Below are 17,283 nucleotides of genomic sequence, written 5' to 3' on the forward strand. Positions count from 1 at the left end.
CCATGTAAATAATATCATTTGCATGCCCCCCCCAAAACTAACTCTACGTTTCCCTGCCAAAGCCTGATTGTTCAATTTCCACACCCACCCACACCCACTCCCAAGTGTAGATTTGTGATATTTCATTGACTGATTATATTCCATCATCTGTCATCATGTGGCAAATTTAATCTCTTAAAACTTTTATTTTTGCAATATGCATGTACGGAACCAATTATGCACAAGCTTTACAATATTAAAGAATTTCAAAAATATGGTCCACCCAAATATTCCTGTGGAATGACAATTATGATGGCAAGTTCCCCTTTTTTTTTTTAAAAAAAATGATTTATATGCTGCCCCTCTCCGGAGACTCAGGGCGGTTTACAATGCATTAAGGAATCTGAGTAATCTGGCAACTAACTTTAATCAATTTATCAAAAAAAAAATCTCTCAGTTGCTGTTATACTTGTCTTTGTTCTTCATTACAGGTAGTCCTTGACTTACGACCACAATTGAGCCCAAAATGTATTTGCTAAGCAAGGTAGTTGTTAAGTGAGTCATGTTTCATTTTATGACCTTTTTGCCATGGTTGTTAAGCAAATCACTAAGTTATTAAATGAATCATGTGGTCATTAAGTGAATCAGGCTATCCGCATTGACTTTTCTTGTCAGAAGCTCCCAAGAAAGGCTGCAAATGACCTTCCCATGGCCTTGGGATGCTACAACTGTTGTAAATACATGTCAGTTGCTAAGCACCAAAGCTTGATCATGTGACTATGGGGATGCTCCAACAGTCATAAGCATGAGAACTGGTCATAAGTCACTTTTTTCAATGCCACTGTAACTTTGAACAATCATTAAATGAATGATTGTAAGTTGAGGACTACCTGTACATAAATCAGCTTTTCCCAGTTTACCATTGTAATGCGGCACAGTACAGATAATTTTCAAATAATGATGGCAATGGGGACCAAAATTTCCATCATTGGGTGACATGGTCATAAAGCATGACATCACATGACCGAACTGCTTAGTGACCGCAGTTCCAGCACTTTCATTAAGCAAATTCCATGCTATCGTTAAACAGTTTCCCCACTGACTTTCCCTCTGGAAAATCGGCAATGAAAATTGCAATCGGAGACCATATGACTCTACAACATTGTAACTGTTCACCATCCAGAATCCCTTGATTAAGGTGGACAGCTATGGAATGAATGAATGAATGAATGAAGGCAGTGCTATTGCAAATCTGAATGGTCACTGAATGAGCAGTCTCATTAAGCGAGGACCAGCACAGGTCAGCACAGTCATCACGATAAAAAAATTCCTCTTTTGGCATTAAGATTCAATTAGAGAAATTCCTCTACCAATAAAAAAAATTAAATCATGACTCATTGTTTATAAAGCACACATGATGGTCCTTGGGAGCTTCCATTTCATGCATGGCAACATAGCCTTTTCTCACAGCAGCTTCCTATCAACTGAACTGAAAGAACAGATGCTAAAGATCATGTTAGAACTTCTATCTAAGGGCATGACACAAAGAAGAGAGTCAACCTATTTCGCCAAAGCCGGAATGGGACAACTTGGTGCAGCCAATTCACCATGGCCAACTCATAATGGCTAACTCATCGCAGGACAACTCACTGTGGGACAATTCAATTGTTCAATTTAAGAGTTTGAAATATTAAAAAATATTTAAATTTTGGTCATTCAATTACATTTTGTCCATTCTGTTCCAACATTTCTTCAATATTAATTATTAATTTAGCATAAGGATTCACAAGGAACAGGTGCTCATTGCAAAATACAGATCTAGGAGAAGTCCCCTGCCTCCACGATGAGTTGTCATTCACTCTGCTGTCCAGATCCACCCGAAGGAAATCTAAGAGTTGAGCAAGTCCTGTTTCTATTGGAAACACCTTCTCCCTGCATCAACAAAGAAAAACTCTCTGTGTCAACTTATAAATGTGAATCAAGCTTGGTCACTTAGCCACCAGGATTGTCTCTATTAATAGTTTGGGAACTGCTGCTTCCATGAATTCCAGGTGCTAATATGAAATCATCCTGGATTTCAATGTGGGAAAAGTGTTTGGTTACTGTAGAACAGGGGTGTCAAACTCAAGGCCGACGGGGTGCTTAAATCTGACGAAGAAGCCAGCCTGGAAATATCAAGGACCAGCCCATGAAGTCTCTGCCAGCCAAAAACGGGCTGCGTGGGCCCGTTTTTGGCTGGCAGAGTGCTGCAGGAGGCCATGGAGGGCAAAAACAAGGTGCAGGGGAGCCACACATGGCCCCCTTGAGCCCCTTTTTGGCCGATAAAGTGTTGCAAGAGGCTGTTCAGGCCAAAATTGGGGCAAAGGGGACCATATGCGGCTCTGTGACCCATTTTGGCCGGCTGGGCACTGCAGGAGGCATCAGTCCCGTCTCCCCCCCACTGGCCCATGGAGAACTACAATGCTGATCCGGCCCTCAAAGAAACCCAGTTTGACACCCCTGCTCTATAAGATGCCAGATGCTCAATGTTCATCTCCAACAGAGTTCAGAACCAACATCTCCTGGCTCAAAAAGAAGCAACAATTATTTGTGCTTTCTCTGCTACCTTATGCATCATTCTTGATAGAATTGAGAATAGAGGGAATGCCTACAGTATGCAGCTAAGGAGCCACAAAGCATCAGTCCCTATTTCCTTACATCATGAAAGTGAAAGAATCATCTGGTCATCTCCCTGTTCTGTTCTCCCTTGTGCCAAAGGTAAACCAAAAGGATTGTTCACAAATCTTTAATTAACTGAGTGCAATGACTACTCTGATAGGACAGAAAATGTCTTCTAAACACCACTTAGGAGAGAAGATGTTTTTCTGCCCACAAAGACAGGAGAGATACTATATCTCTATTCATTTTAATCTCTTTCCCCTCTCTATGATTGTTCAGATATATTTTTGTAAACACAATGTTCACTCCAAAATCAGAATGTGATCCCTTTCCATCAGTGCCATGGCAGCTTCTTTGTCACACTGCCTTGTCACACTGCCTTGATTTCTAAGTTGACTCCTGGCAGATCAGGTGCTCTGTCACAAATGGTTGATTTGGATTCCGGCTGACAGGCTGGCATTCTTGTTGGGTAGATCTTGTAGGATTCTCTGAAGATCACCTCCCTGGAAAGGACGATTAACTCAAAGCCACCATTTGTGGGAGATGATCACTGCATTGGGGCCTTCAAAACTAAACTATCTGCCTTTAGGCAATCTGCTCCTAAAATGCAAGTAGATATTGCTGTAACAAACTTGTAAGTAGTTATGGCTTAAGGCTCCTTTTCTATTTAAAATGCACATCCAGTGACATTTCTATCTTGTGGCAACACCTATCTGTGATATGGAAGTCTTTTGTCAGATTGACTAAACTGTTCAGCACTTGTAGGGTTAATATAAATTAAGAATACATTTATAACAAACAGTAACAAGCAGAACAAAAATAGGAAAAAATAGCTTTGAATTGGCCTGGTCATAACCCAGAATTCACTGAGCTTTTTGTAAGTATCCATAATGATTCAACTTCTGCAGAATGTAATTTTTTTTATCTAGAAATAACATTATCTATGAAAACTATGAAAACCAAACCGGTAAGGACAAAGGATAATTTAACCCAATGTTGTTCCACATTGTTGTTTCTACTTTGATTATAATTTCTTCTTGGAAATCTATCATCAGGTAGCTACTATGACAAAAAAACTAATCACATCTGACTTTTCCACTACATTTACTGCCAAATCATCTCTTGAACTGAAATTCCAGAGCTACAAAAGGGAGTTATAAACATGGTTACAATTGAAAAGCTTCTGCATTTAAAAATTATACCCTACATCAATTCCATAATATGTATGTGTGCTGAAATATCACAATCTTTTTGAACAAAATAAAGGATATAGCTACTGAAGCTAAACAGCTTGTCAATACTTACTATATTCAACCTTCTTTTTCTTCTTCTTATCTTTTAGTTTCATTTTTTCTTGCTCATCTTTTGCTATTACATCTGTTTGTTGTTCCTGATTTCTTTCACGATATAATTTATGCTTCCCATGCAGAGGCTTCTCCTGGATCTTTTTCTGCTTAACTAAGACAACTTTTCTTTTTAGGCAAGTACATCCAAACATGCAATCTGGTTTGCGGCAGTGTGTTGGCTGACGTTTTTCAACAGCTAAACTAGAACAGATACACCCAAGCCGACAAAAATCATTGTTGCATGGTGGTGCTTTCTTTTTAATTATTTTGTGAATAGGTTTGTTTTTGAGTGAAGCCTGAAAAGTGTTAATATATACCTTTGTTATATAGTCTGATAAATATTTGCCAAGCCAAAAATGAAAAGCAAATGTCATAGTATAGCTTACAGAATCATTGACAAAGAATTCTATATAGCAGGCTAGCAGTTGTGGTTTAATCTATTGCAGAAAAATAGCAATATAACACTGACATATTTACTTCAACAGACTAAATATCTACTATTAATACTAAAATCAGCTTATTTACATTTCAAAATTATAGGAATAATATAACCAAGGGGAATGTGTATGCTATCTCAAAAGCTGCACATTTTTCTTGATTTTTTTCTAGATCAAAAAACAACCTATACAGGTAGTCCATGACTTACAAACATCTATTTAGTGATTTTCAAATTTACACTGGCACTGAAAAAAGTGACTTACAACTGGTCCTCACATTTACAACTGATGCAGCATCCCCACAGTCATGTGATCAAAATTTGGATGCTTGGCAACCGGTATGTATTTTTGATGGTTGCAGCATCCTGGGCTTACATGACTGCCATCTGCAACCTTTCTAGCTGGCTTCTCACAAGCAAAGTCAACAGGTGAAGCCGGATGGGCCTAATGACATGATTTACTTAACTGCCTTGCTTAGCAACAGAAACTTTGGCCTCAATTGTAATCGTAAACCGAGGATATCTGTACATTTTAATAAAATCTAAATAATCCCAGAGCTGCTACTATGTTAACCTTCAATACTTTTCAACATAATGCAAGACTAGAGTCTGACAAGACAAATGGAACAGAAAATCAAGGTAATTAAACAACTGTAGATTTTAATCATTGACATATGATTGCCTTTACCAGTGTAATGGATTTAGATACCCATCAGCTTTCTTGGAACTCTTAAGTATTCTATGAAGCTATCTGTCCTGTTCCAGGGAAAGGGGAAATCTCAATAGGAATATTTTCTCTAATGCTAAATATAAAATCTTCTGCTCAGAAAGCTGAATGATGAAAAATGACATTATGCTTTTTGATTCTTAAAATCAAAACCATGAATCATGTTCTGTTTTGTAGTGCAAGGTAATTATTGTAGAAATCACTTACAAAATTATTCAGATTAGACAAAATTTATATTTTCATCCTTTAAACTTACCTGAGCAGTCAGCAATATTGTCAAAGATAGTTCAGCTCTTTCCTCTGTAATATATGTCCGTGGTTTGCCATCCCACAGTGCGCAATCTTCTAGATCCAGCAGTTTCAACTGAGTCTTGGATAAAGTTGACAAGCGACTGCTCTGTTGCTGCTGCACCTGACGCACAGTAATGTGTTTGCTCTGCAAATTTTCCTCTGTGCCCGACATCATCAAAGCATCTTTTTCAGTAACTGTCTGATCAATTGCCTGAGATTTAGAAACTTTCTCCTCTAAGATTAGTTTGTATTTGTGTTTTTTTCCAACAGAAAAACCTATTGTGCCTTTTGGGGGAGATTTTTCTTTGCCTTTTGAGATTGCTTGCTTTTTATTCTTCATTTTCTCCTTTTTCTTTTTAGAAATAGAAGTTAAGCCCAGAGGTTTGGAAGTATAACAACTAAAATTAGAAGCAGTGGATTGTTTTTTTAGAACACTATCTAATGTCCGCACGTAGCTGGTGCTTTTAGTTGGAAGCTGATAAACTACAGGAGAACTAGATGTGCTAGGAGAAAATCCAATGCTTGTTTCCATCAACTTTCCTTCATTTTCTAAGTATTCATCAAGTTTGTCACTGCAGAAGGCAGATCGATTCTTCAACAAGCCTTCTAAAATGATTCCTGAATAATAATAATAATAAATACTTTTTAGATTAAGACTACTTCAAATCTCAAGCTGCAACATGCTTGCACAAATTCCATTAACTGTATTTCAGACTACTTAGCTAAGCTTAGAAATGTTAAAAACTACAGGAATTTTACTAAAGTACACTATGCAGTTTCCAAATCACTAGCAACGTATTTGTGCTGCAATTTGTTGGGGCACAAATATTATCTTAGCAGAGTGAATCACATTTTTGTGACACAATTATTTGAGCACAGTACATTTTGTTAACCCAGATGTAAAATGTATAATATTTATCTAAAACTTAACTGGAGTTGCTGTTGAATCACTCAATTTCTAATACTGAATTTGGTTTGAATTTTCAGCTAAAAGATCTGTTGATGGGCAAGCAAGTGTTTATATGGTCTATAATACATTAAGCTTTCCTTTCTACCCTTGCCTCATCATGTATCTGGGAAGCTTCAAACAAGAGTAAGACAGCTAAGAATGGGAGCCAGATATTAATAATGCAATGCATTTTTGGTCTGTAATTTTAGTTAAATTGGGGGGGGGGATCTTGAATATTTTTATCTAACAAAATTCTAAAAATAAACTTATTTCAAAAATATTATATATATATATATATATATATATATATATATATATATATATATATATATATATATATATATGCATACTTTATTATCTGTCCTCTGTGATCTATTGCCACAGAACATTTTGAAACCATAAATTCTATGCACTCCTTCTCTCATTTCATTTTCTTATAGTAACATTCTGCATCATAAGTTTTCCTCTTACCTTCATTTTTTGAAGAGTTGTGAAATTTTCCTCGCCAACCCTTTATTTTTGTGATGTCATTTGTCTTTCCAGTCCTTGAAATAAAATGAAGTCCAGCATCTGGCAGTATAAATGAGTTGAGCAAAATGGGAACAAAAGAACTGAGAGTTCATTTTGCTTGACAAACAAGTTAAAAAACATGCTACAATATACACAAATACCATAGCTATTACCATGTACTTAACATGTGTGGTCCTTCTAGACCTGCAACTCCTTTGTGCAATTTTATGTTCTGTACCAACTGTGCCCTTTCCTGGACAGTAAGGCTTTATTCAGTTATTCTTATCCTAGTTGCCTCTAGAATGGATGACTGTAAGATGCTGTTCGTGATGCGTTGGCAAGGTGGTTGGCATGATACTACAATAGTTTCTCCTGCTAGCTTGACTTTTTTTTATCTTTTTTGTTTTCTTGTTTTTACTTAGTGTTTTATTATGTTTGTTGTTATATATTATATACTGCTCACAATCCAGTTTTGTGAGATGGGTAGCTATATAAATTTGTTAAATAGATAAATAAGACAATTACATATATAAATTCTGAAAAAATACTCTGGGTTTTTTATTTTCATTGGAGATACAGTGCAGTGTTACAAATTGAGTATATCTTTTCATTTAAATCACTGAGCTTAATAGAAGTCAAATGCTATAGATGTTTAATATCACAATATTGTCATTTACTATTTAAAACAAGCATCCGATTATAAATGCAGACTGTGCTATCTTACATATCTCATACTGTGGTTTGTTTTGAGCTTAGGTACAAATGTGAGCCCAGCAGCTAAAATAAGCCATGGTTTATGACCTAATAAGGGTGAACCAGGCTATGATTCATCCAATATCTACAGCTGAAACAAATCATGTACTGTACAATGTGTAAGCAGTCACCTTACTGAACAATATATCTATAGATGGTAAAACAAAAGATGGTGTATTGTTGCAAATCTCCTTCAAAGATTCAGAAACTCATTTTAAGCAATCCTTGAATTAAGATGCTGACTTACCAGCAGAATTGGAATCAGTTCCTTCATTTTTCCATGAAGCATATTCCTCTGAATAACTTAATGGCAACTGCACACCCAAATACTTCAGATCAATGCTCATTGTTGGGTCCACAAAGTTCAATTTTAAACCCACTAAAGGAATCAAGGAATTTTTATACCATTATTAAAACAATTTTGTATGCCTATCAAGATCATTGTTATGTTTTCTCTTGCAAGGACATTATTTTACAGAGTGTAAAGCTGAAAAACAATGCTTTTTAATTGATTTCCTCCCCAATATAAATTATTAGAAGAACTCTATCTGTCCTTAAGTATAGCTTCATTAAACAGTATCGATACCGAATTTAAATGTTGATACAATTTATCATCAGCGTTCAACTTAATGAGAAAAGTATAGTACTGAAAAGGGGAAAGAAAAAAAGAAATCCACTATAAACACCTGATTTCATGAACAAAGTTGAAGCCACAATCTACATTAAGACGACATCAATCTATATTTGTCTTTTTATCTTCCCCTTCCCAATGTCAGCATTTCTTGGATCTAAAGTTACTTTGCAGAAGTAGAAAATCATTTTCACAAGATAATCTCACAATTTCCCAATTCAATTACAGCCCCTAGTGCCCTGTCATACTATCCCTATTCTTCTTCTTAGGATTGTTTTTGCCAAGAGAAAAGACAAGAGAATTTTATTCTACATGCATAGTTTTATTCCTCTGCTTCTGGAATCCAACTGGAAAACTCTCAAGCTTCCAACTTTCTTCTAATTTGCCTAGAGATATCCAGATTTTTTTTTCTTTTTTTGTGATTAAATGATAAATGAACATGCAGTTTCCAGCACCATGTGACTTTGGGGGCACTGCAGCAGCAGAAACTTTGAATACAGTCATAAGTCCCTTCATTCAGCACCGTCATAACTTTGAATGCTCACTGAACAATTAGGAATAGCAATAGCACCTAGATTTATATACCGCTTCACAGTGCTTTACAGCCCTCTCTAAGTGGTTTACAGAGTCAGCATATTGCCCTAACAATCTGGGTCCTCATTTTACCGACCTTGGAAGGATGGAAGGCTGAGTCAACCTTGAGCCGGTCAGGATCGAACTCCTAGCAGTGGGCAGAGTTAGCCTGCAATACTGCATTCTAACCACTGCACCACCACGGCTCAAATGTTTGTAACTCAAGGTCTACCTGTAAAACAAGTGTACAGTGGAAATACAGAATACAGTTCCTGAATATTTTTGTATTAAGTCAACTGGTTTTAAACATTCAACTGATATGCTTTGTAGAGGAAGATTCAATTTCAAACCTATCCAAATTATTTTCCATCTGATACAAATTATTCATTATTCTGACAACAATGATGACAATCTATATGCATCTCTGCATTTTTATCCATCTAGTTGTCATATCCAATACATGACATTAAATACAAAATGAGTAATTTACACAATAAAAACAATAAAAATAATCAGGAGTATTTCACAGTACCTATACCTACCTTCTTGAAGACTTGGATGTATTACTTGTTTGTACTTAAAAGATTTTAAATCTTCTAACAATTCTTTTTCCATCTGTTGTATTCTTTGACCATCTGCAAAAAACACATTTGTTTATACATTCCCAAGCAATTTTAGCTATAAAAATGAAGACTGTATGGAAAAAAAATACCCTTAGTTTATCAATCAAAGCCCCACAAAATATTAATTTATCCACTACATTGTACTTTTCAGCCTGGCAAGCTTAGCAGGAATTCATAGATTCTTGCAATGTCTTTCTTCATAGTAGAGTGAGAGAAAGACAGCCACCTGTGTTTCCAATGTAGACATTATAAAATGTCTACACTACAAATTATATTAGATGAAAGAACAGGACTTTCAAACTGTAATGCTGAAGAAAATCCTCCTCTGTTGGAAGATTCATTCCCAGACTGAGTTCAATGGGATTCCCTGATACTATGAACATCAATCTCCCACTAAATGAAGATACTAATCCTGTTCTTTGTTCATAATCAGAACCTATAACTGGTAATACTAGTAACTTGATATATATTAGGTAATAAGTTTAACCATTATTGTTACCTGAATCAGTGCATGGATTACATGTAGCCAGTGAATTGTTTAGTGTATTTTGCAATTCTTTTTCTTCAGCTCTATCAAAACTGTGGACATCAAGTGCTTCCTACATACAATAAAACACATACTTTGACAAAGTGTTTGTGCAGAGATTATACTGGAGGCATTCCAAAGTTACAGGAAGCTACACTCTGACATTAACTTAAAATTATTTAGGTATATAATTTAAAACTACTACATTTGAAAATGACAAGAATTACAATACAGAACTCCAAATAAATATAAATTTTGGATATAAATTTACCTTGGATACAAAGGACACAAAAAGCATTCCATCCACATCCTCAAGATCAGGGTTAACATCCAAATGGGTACTACCACTTCCCAAAGAAACATCATTATTGGTTGTACCAGATTTTGCAATGCATTTAGGTGATCTCCCAGCTTCAGATAACTTTGATTTCCGTGGTCTTCCTCGTTTCTTTGGGCCTGACATCCCAACGTTTTGATTGCCAACAGTACTCTTGCCAGAAATATGTGTCTTCAACATATTTATATTTTGGTCATCGAAGATAACTTTAGCTAAAGAAGGGCTACTGGTGGCAGTGGCCTTGAGATCACTACTAGATTCTTTCTCAGTTGTATTGAAGCTGCTGCATGTTTCAGTACTTCTCCCTAGCACATCTTCTTCTGAAGGTATCTGCGGTGCTGTGTTTTCAGATACCATTTTATCAGCTATAATCTTCTCTGTTTCCTTGACTTCAAAAGAGCTAGAGATACCTTTATTTTCAAAATGAGCAGAGAAAGAATCTAATGAATGAGTCAGTGGAGACCTTTCATTCTTAGAAGTTGTCATTAAGGCCTGTGAAAGAACAGGGACTTTCACCATATTCCTGGTGATTGTACAGGGTTCTAGATAAACTACCGGCATCTTCCCACTGTCCAATTTTAGCATTTTTGCTTTGGCAACACCCAACTGGTTTATTTGTTGTTCCTTGTGGATATCCATTTTCTCTATTTCACTGTATTTCTTCAGCTGCTGCTCCAATATGGAGCCATCACTGTTGAAATATTCTTCTGCAATTTTATTGGTTTCTTCTTCCTTCACATTTACCCCTTCCATGCAAGTTAGAGGTTCATATTCATAGCTATCTAATGGTTCTTCTTTAACAGACACGTTGATTCCTCCCTCTTGAGTAAGCTGGGGTGTCACATGTGACCATTTTTGACAAGGGTTGGATATTGGACTGAAAAAAGAAAGCAAAGAAAATACTCAACTGCAGAAATAAGCAGACTCTCACCTTTTTTCGGACAGACATGAAAAGTACACTTGGCTTATTCAAACACCCACCCCTTTAGGCATCACTCTCTTATTAACACATTGCAACAAATTGTTAGCATTAAGGTTAACTCGACAGCAACTTCATGGATGAAAAATTCACTGTTTGCAGCAAAGTTAAAATTTAAAAAATTAAAAGTTTTGAATTGTGAAGAGAAAATACACTTTCTACCACAAGAGGACTAAGCCAAATAAATAAGCAGGCTATTCATTCTCTTCCTTCTTCCAGCAAAATCTCAGGATGGATATGGAGTCAGAGGAAGGGAAGAAAGTTAGGTGGAGATAAGGAAGGGATAGCAGGAAAGAAAAAGAAGGATTAATGCATTACAAAAGGGTTAAAGTTCTGTAAGCAAATAATTCTGTAAGCAAGAGCTAATTTTCAAGGGCATCAATCTATCAAGCAATGCTACAGTCAACAATCTCTTCTCTATCAGTAAATATAATTATTTGGAGAGAAAAAAACTTGATTTTCTAATTCCTGTTGGAAATATGTTACATCACAATATAATATACTAAAAAAAGTTGATAGTGGAAAATAAATAACAACAAACCATTTGTTGGAATTATGAATAAGGATTTTTATTCCCATAAAGCCAGTTAAACATAATACTTAATCTTGAAATCCATGTTCTAAAGATAATCCATCTACATTTTGTTGCATATTTCTTTTTGACAGCCCTTAATTTGTTGTTTTTATACAAAGGACCTTTGCTAGTCCGCCCATGTATGTAGATAATCTATTAATGCTTTAGAAAACAAGACTAGTACTGCAGGATCCTTTACCTTCATTCGTAAGAGTAGCACTGATCCTTTGTTTTTCCTCTAGTCTAGTGCATTTATTTTAATTGAAATTAATTTTAAATGTACTCTATATTAACAGTTTTTAACAACAGTAGAAATAAAAAATATGACTACATACAGGCCATTTCTGAATCTAATTTTTATATTCATTGAAGATATAACTTGATGTATCAATCTGACCTAAAGTTGCATATAATTTATTTAGCTCCGGATTATTGTGATAAATGAATTCTGACAGATTTTATTTTAATTGGATTTTTCAAGTTTTTATTGCTTTTAAAACATTTTTTTAGAATGGATAAAAAGAAGAAGGTATCAAAAGTAGCATTCAAACTTTTTAATTATATTGGAGCGTATTAATAGCACTATATTAAGATAATGAATAATATGTTAATACTATCAAATTCTATTGTGTAGGCATTATATATGAACCCACACAGCTCTAAAACTGCATTTTTTAATGAATCTATAATTTGGAACCAATGTATGCATTCTGGAACTTGTAAATTGGGTTTAAAGTAGTACATCAAGCACTGATCGAATCTGAATACCATTTCAGCTGGAATTGTAATAAGGTAAAAGTTTTCAACACTAGCCAAAATACAAATATTCCAAGTTTTATATACCTATTTGGCTGAAATTGTGTATTTAATATTTATTTTAAAAACCCTTTACATGTAGTTAGAATTCACAAATGTATACATTCTGTATTTTACTAACTTTCACTAATATTACTCCACTCACCTTGTTCTTACACTATCGCACAGGTGTCAAACTCGATCGCATCGTGGGCGAGATCGTGACGTATCACATTTTTTGCATTTCCAGAGCCGGGATGGGCATGGCCTGTGTGTGACGTATCCAGCCCACAGACCGCCAGTTTGACAGTCTTGCACTATGACATTTAGGATACATGCAGCATTCTTTCAAGGAGAGCTGGTGGGCAATTTGGGGGGGGGTTCTCCTGGATTCAACTCTCTTGCAGGTTCACCTTGTGTGCCAGTTGCACCTATTTCTGGATCAAGAGGTTCTACTCATGATAACTCATGCCTGGGTCACTTTCTAGTTGGATTACTATAAGGCCTTCTAGATGGAGCTGCCCTTGAAGAATATTCAAAAGCTGCTACTTGTTCAGAATGCAGCAATGTGGGCAGTTTGGGATGCTGATGTAACATCTCTACTCCAGGCTTCTACTGCATTTCCAGGAGCTAGTTTATTATTTAAGAGCTCTATAGGGCACAAGACCAGATAATTTGAGGGACCAGCTTTCTGTGGTTTTCTCTGCTCACTTCACCAATATCGATGGGGCTGGCATGCCCCAAGTCCCCCCAACAAGAAGTGTCATTGCGTGGAAACAAGGACATCCATACTATTGCAGCACATCCAGAAATCCAGATGGCTCTGATCCTCTAGATGTACCATCAGGCAATCAGGCGAGAAGATTAAGTGAGTCCTGCTGATTGATCTGTTTAATTCTTGTCTCTTATTGTTTAGGAGTGGAATGATTTTTAGATCTCATATATTATAGACAAGCATATATTATTGGTTTGAGCTATTTACTTTTGTACATTGTGTCAATTATGGCTTTAACCCTCTATTCATTGTCTAGTCACTGCTGTGTGATGGAGACGAATATAAGTTGTTTAAACATTTTTATACGAATTATTTATTTTTATGTAAAAAAAACAACCCTACCTTTCTGATGCTTCTTCCTTTAATCCTTGATCATCACCTGCATGTGTATCTGTCTCTGCAAAATGTAAGAATTCATGATATGGACTAAGGGACTCTTTCTCCAGATCTGGGTCACATATCCCACTCGGTGGTGGGTCTAGTTCTCTCTGTGATGGATCCAAAATATTCCCTTCAAGGGGATGCCTGTGATTAGTAGGAGAACTTGTAACATTATTACCTTCACGCTCTGAGCTACCATTTTGTTTCACGTCACGCTGAAGTCTACTACTCAAGCCATCTTCTCTGAATCCTTTAGCAAATGGATTATAGTCTATTTTTAGTTGTGTAATTTGGATGTTTTGATATGCAGTCACAGCAAAGAATTCTGTCTGTGGAAAAGTGAAAGTACGGACATCAGGACCATTCAACTGGATAACCTCTGTAGCTTTTTCAGCAGGCACCAGGTGTAGTCGAGGTAAATACCGATGCATAGAATGCAGAATGATATGTCCTTCCTGGTCCAATGTATTATTAGTAAGCTTCAATTTGTAGAAAGATACTGGTTGATGCATCCAGTAATGACCAGTAGAAGGTGATTCAGGATGAATAAATACTCTTCCCAGCACATGGGGTTCTGCCTTTCCACTGGGTTCCCAACTATGGCCATTCCACTTATAGCGGAAGTTGTCAACAGGAGAAATATCCATGACTAGGATATACTTGAGGTTGGATTCTAGGCCTGTTATCCAGTATCGACAATATGGAAACATTCGTCTCCCTTGTTTTGTCAAAATCATTTCGGTGCTGCGATGATAGAATTCATTCCACATATTATTGTTGTCCAACATAACAGTGATATTCCCTGAAGCGCAATCAGCTGGAAGGTATGTCTTTGCTTTAGATTTCACTGGCTTTGCTGCACTGCTGAGAAGACTGCTGTTATCTTGATTTGAAAGCAAGGTTCCTTGATCAGGTTTACCAGTGCTCTGCTTCACAAGAACATAAAGAGCAGGAGTTGTGTTTGAAATTGTCCCAGTATTTTGGTTTCCTAATCTAACTGGTTGTTTCTCCATTATGGGAATAGTTGAAATATCCCCAATATTTTCCATATTTCTCAATTCTGGCAATTTAACTTCATCGATTTTTAATCATCTGCAGGGGAGAAAAATCAATGAAATAACTTTCATACAAAATAGTTAAAGTATGTGTGTGGGATGTGTTTGTTCATCCCTACTGCAAATGCATGCCAACTGCAACCACAAAGATAAAGAAAACATTAAGAGGATAAACTCCCACTAGTAATTTTAATAAACCATACTGTATCTTTACAAAAATGCATCATGATAATCTTAATTGCAAAGGAAATAATTTTCTCAAACGATCCATTTGTTGACTTCCGTGAACAAATGTTTCCAAAAGGATTCTCCTGCCAATCTTAGTAAGTCAAAATACTTTAATATGAAGTCCTTTCAATAGCTATGGCTTAACATCAAAATTAAGACCACCACTTGAGACCAGAAAACCAGCACACAGTGCAAGATAATATTCACTAGTTAGTAGTTCAGAAGTCAAATATTTCACTGATTGCAATATATAGATACTCTTCAAGGCATTATATAGAACGAGCAGTAAAAGGCAGCAGAGTAAATAAAACTGTGCAATTAGTCTTACTGATACTATAACCTGAAAATACCAAGATAGGAGAGTATTTGTAGCTCAAGGTTGAAATGAGTGGAATGAAGTGCACTCTGAGTTGTAAATGCCCAAGCACTTAAATTTTAATGACAGCAGGGACACTGTAATGTCTATAACATAGGGAACCAGACATAAGTACCATTTGTTCAGACTGTAACTTTGAATAGTAGCTGAACATGGTCATTAAGCATGAACTACCTGTGAGACAGAACCACTGGAACAACCTCTAATTGTTCTGGCATTGGTTCTCAACCCATACATGGATTCAGTTCAAAAACAAAATATTGGAGAAGACGTAAGAGTTCCTATATACAACAGGTCTAAATTTAAAGATAGTACCACGTAAAAAGATGCCCAATAACCAACCTGAAATTTTGCAAACTAAACCACTGTTTTATATTTTCTGTTGTTTAGACGTTTGTACTGTTGAACCTGCTTTACAGTCATCTTCTTTTCCCAGAAGCTATTGTATGTGAAAACATTAGTCAATTCATGTAGCTGTCAAAAGAAAACAAAAGATAAGTATGTCAAACATCTGATTATCTTTTTAATAGAAAGAAATCAAGATCAATTAATTTTTATAAACTAAATCATTGTGGCTTATTTTTAAAAAATATGAATAAATATCCTGATTTTGCATTAACTTCTGACAAGTCCAATTAGCACATTATTATTATTCTTTGTACTTTAACTAATTTAGAACATAAATTAAGATATTTTCTACGCTAGGTTTTTAAATTCTAATATTTTTATTATATACATTTTGTCTTTTTATCTTTTTTTAGTTTCTTTAATCATGATTCTCTGATCAAATAATTTGAATGAAAAGCAGGACTAAAAAAAAGAATAAATTAAATAAATAAATCTGCTCTGGATGCATCAGAACAGAATTGGGTGAAAGGAAGCACACAAAGGGAAACATGTTTATTTCAGGTTGTAAATAGCACATACAAGCATGTTAAACATTTAACTGTGTACTTTTATTATAATTGCTTTCATTTCCCGATCGCCTTTTCTGGGGCTACAAATAAGCATTTTCATTACAGTGTTACATCTTGAAAAGTTACTTCCAAGTATGAATTCCAAGAATAAATAAAATAAATGTAACTTGCAATAGATTTATCTACATGGCCTTTCAGTTAAATGGTGACTATTCAGTAAAGTAGTTCTTGACTTACAACAGTTCATTTAATGACTGTTTGAAGTTACAATGGGATTGAAAAAAGTGATTTATGACAGTTTTTCACACATATGACTATTGCAACATCCCTGTGGTCATGTCATCAAAATTTGGATGCCTGGCAACTGGTTCATGTTGTGACAGTTGCACTGTCCTGGAGTCACATGATCACTTTCTGTGACCTTCTGACAAACAGTCAATGAGGAAGCCAGATTCACTTAACAACCATGTTACTAACTTAACAATTGTAGTGATTCATTTAACAACTGTGGCAAAAAAAACTCACTTCACAAATGTTTCACTTAACAACAGAAATGTGGGCTCAATTGTGGTTGTAAGTTAAAGACTTACTGTAATTGATAAATAAATGTCGAGGATATTTTAGTGAAGTAGATCATATTTTAGTGTGTTTTGACAATGTGTGCAGTGCAACTCAGCCTAACAGTGAAACATAGGTAAGTATCAAATTCTGATCTTAACTAAGCTGATAAAAAAGTTCTTTCCACACCTTTGCCCTGATTCATCAGTTATAATTTGCTATAACTTCTGATTCAGAGAATATAGGAAGTAAAAAGGGAATAGTACAAGAGACCATGTCATGGTCCCATTAACATTTATTTATGTT

The 17,283-nt window shown here is 35.6% G+C and overlaps 1 protein-coding gene across 1 annotated transcript in view; it reads right to left on the bottom strand.

Moving 5' to 3' along the window:
- MGA (MAX dimerization protein MGA) overlaps nucleotides 1-14,892 on the bottom strand; it is a 62,381-nt gene extending 47,489 nt beyond the window's left edge. Inside the window, exons 1-8 of the mRNA XM_070939946.1 lie at nucleotides 13,805-14,892; nucleotides 10,274-11,216; nucleotides 9,976-10,075; nucleotides 9,396-9,488; nucleotides 7,897-8,028; nucleotides 6,858-6,956; nucleotides 5,403-6,055; nucleotides 3,943-4,279 (exon numbers count right to left, since the gene is read on the bottom strand). Of these exons, the coding sequence (XP_070796047.1) occupies nucleotides 3,943-4,279; nucleotides 5,403-6,055; nucleotides 6,858-6,956; nucleotides 7,897-8,028; nucleotides 9,396-9,488; nucleotides 9,976-10,075; nucleotides 10,274-11,216; nucleotides 13,805-14,892 (3,445 nt within the window). The remainder of the gene's footprint in view (nucleotides 1-3,942; nucleotides 4,280-5,402; nucleotides 6,056-6,857; nucleotides 6,957-7,896; nucleotides 8,029-9,395; nucleotides 9,489-9,975; nucleotides 10,076-10,273; nucleotides 11,217-13,804) is intronic.
- Between the last annotated feature and the right edge of the window lie 2,391 nt (nucleotides 14,893-17,283).

This window comes from Pituophis catenifer, unplaced genomic scaffold (assembly GCF_029215685.1).
Source record: "Pituophis catenifer annectens isolate HBS135680 unplaced genomic scaffold, rPitCat1.0.hap2 SCAF_1, whole genome shotgun sequence".
NCBI lineage: Eukaryota > Metazoa > Chordata > Lepidosauria > Squamata > Colubridae > Pituophis > Pituophis catenifer.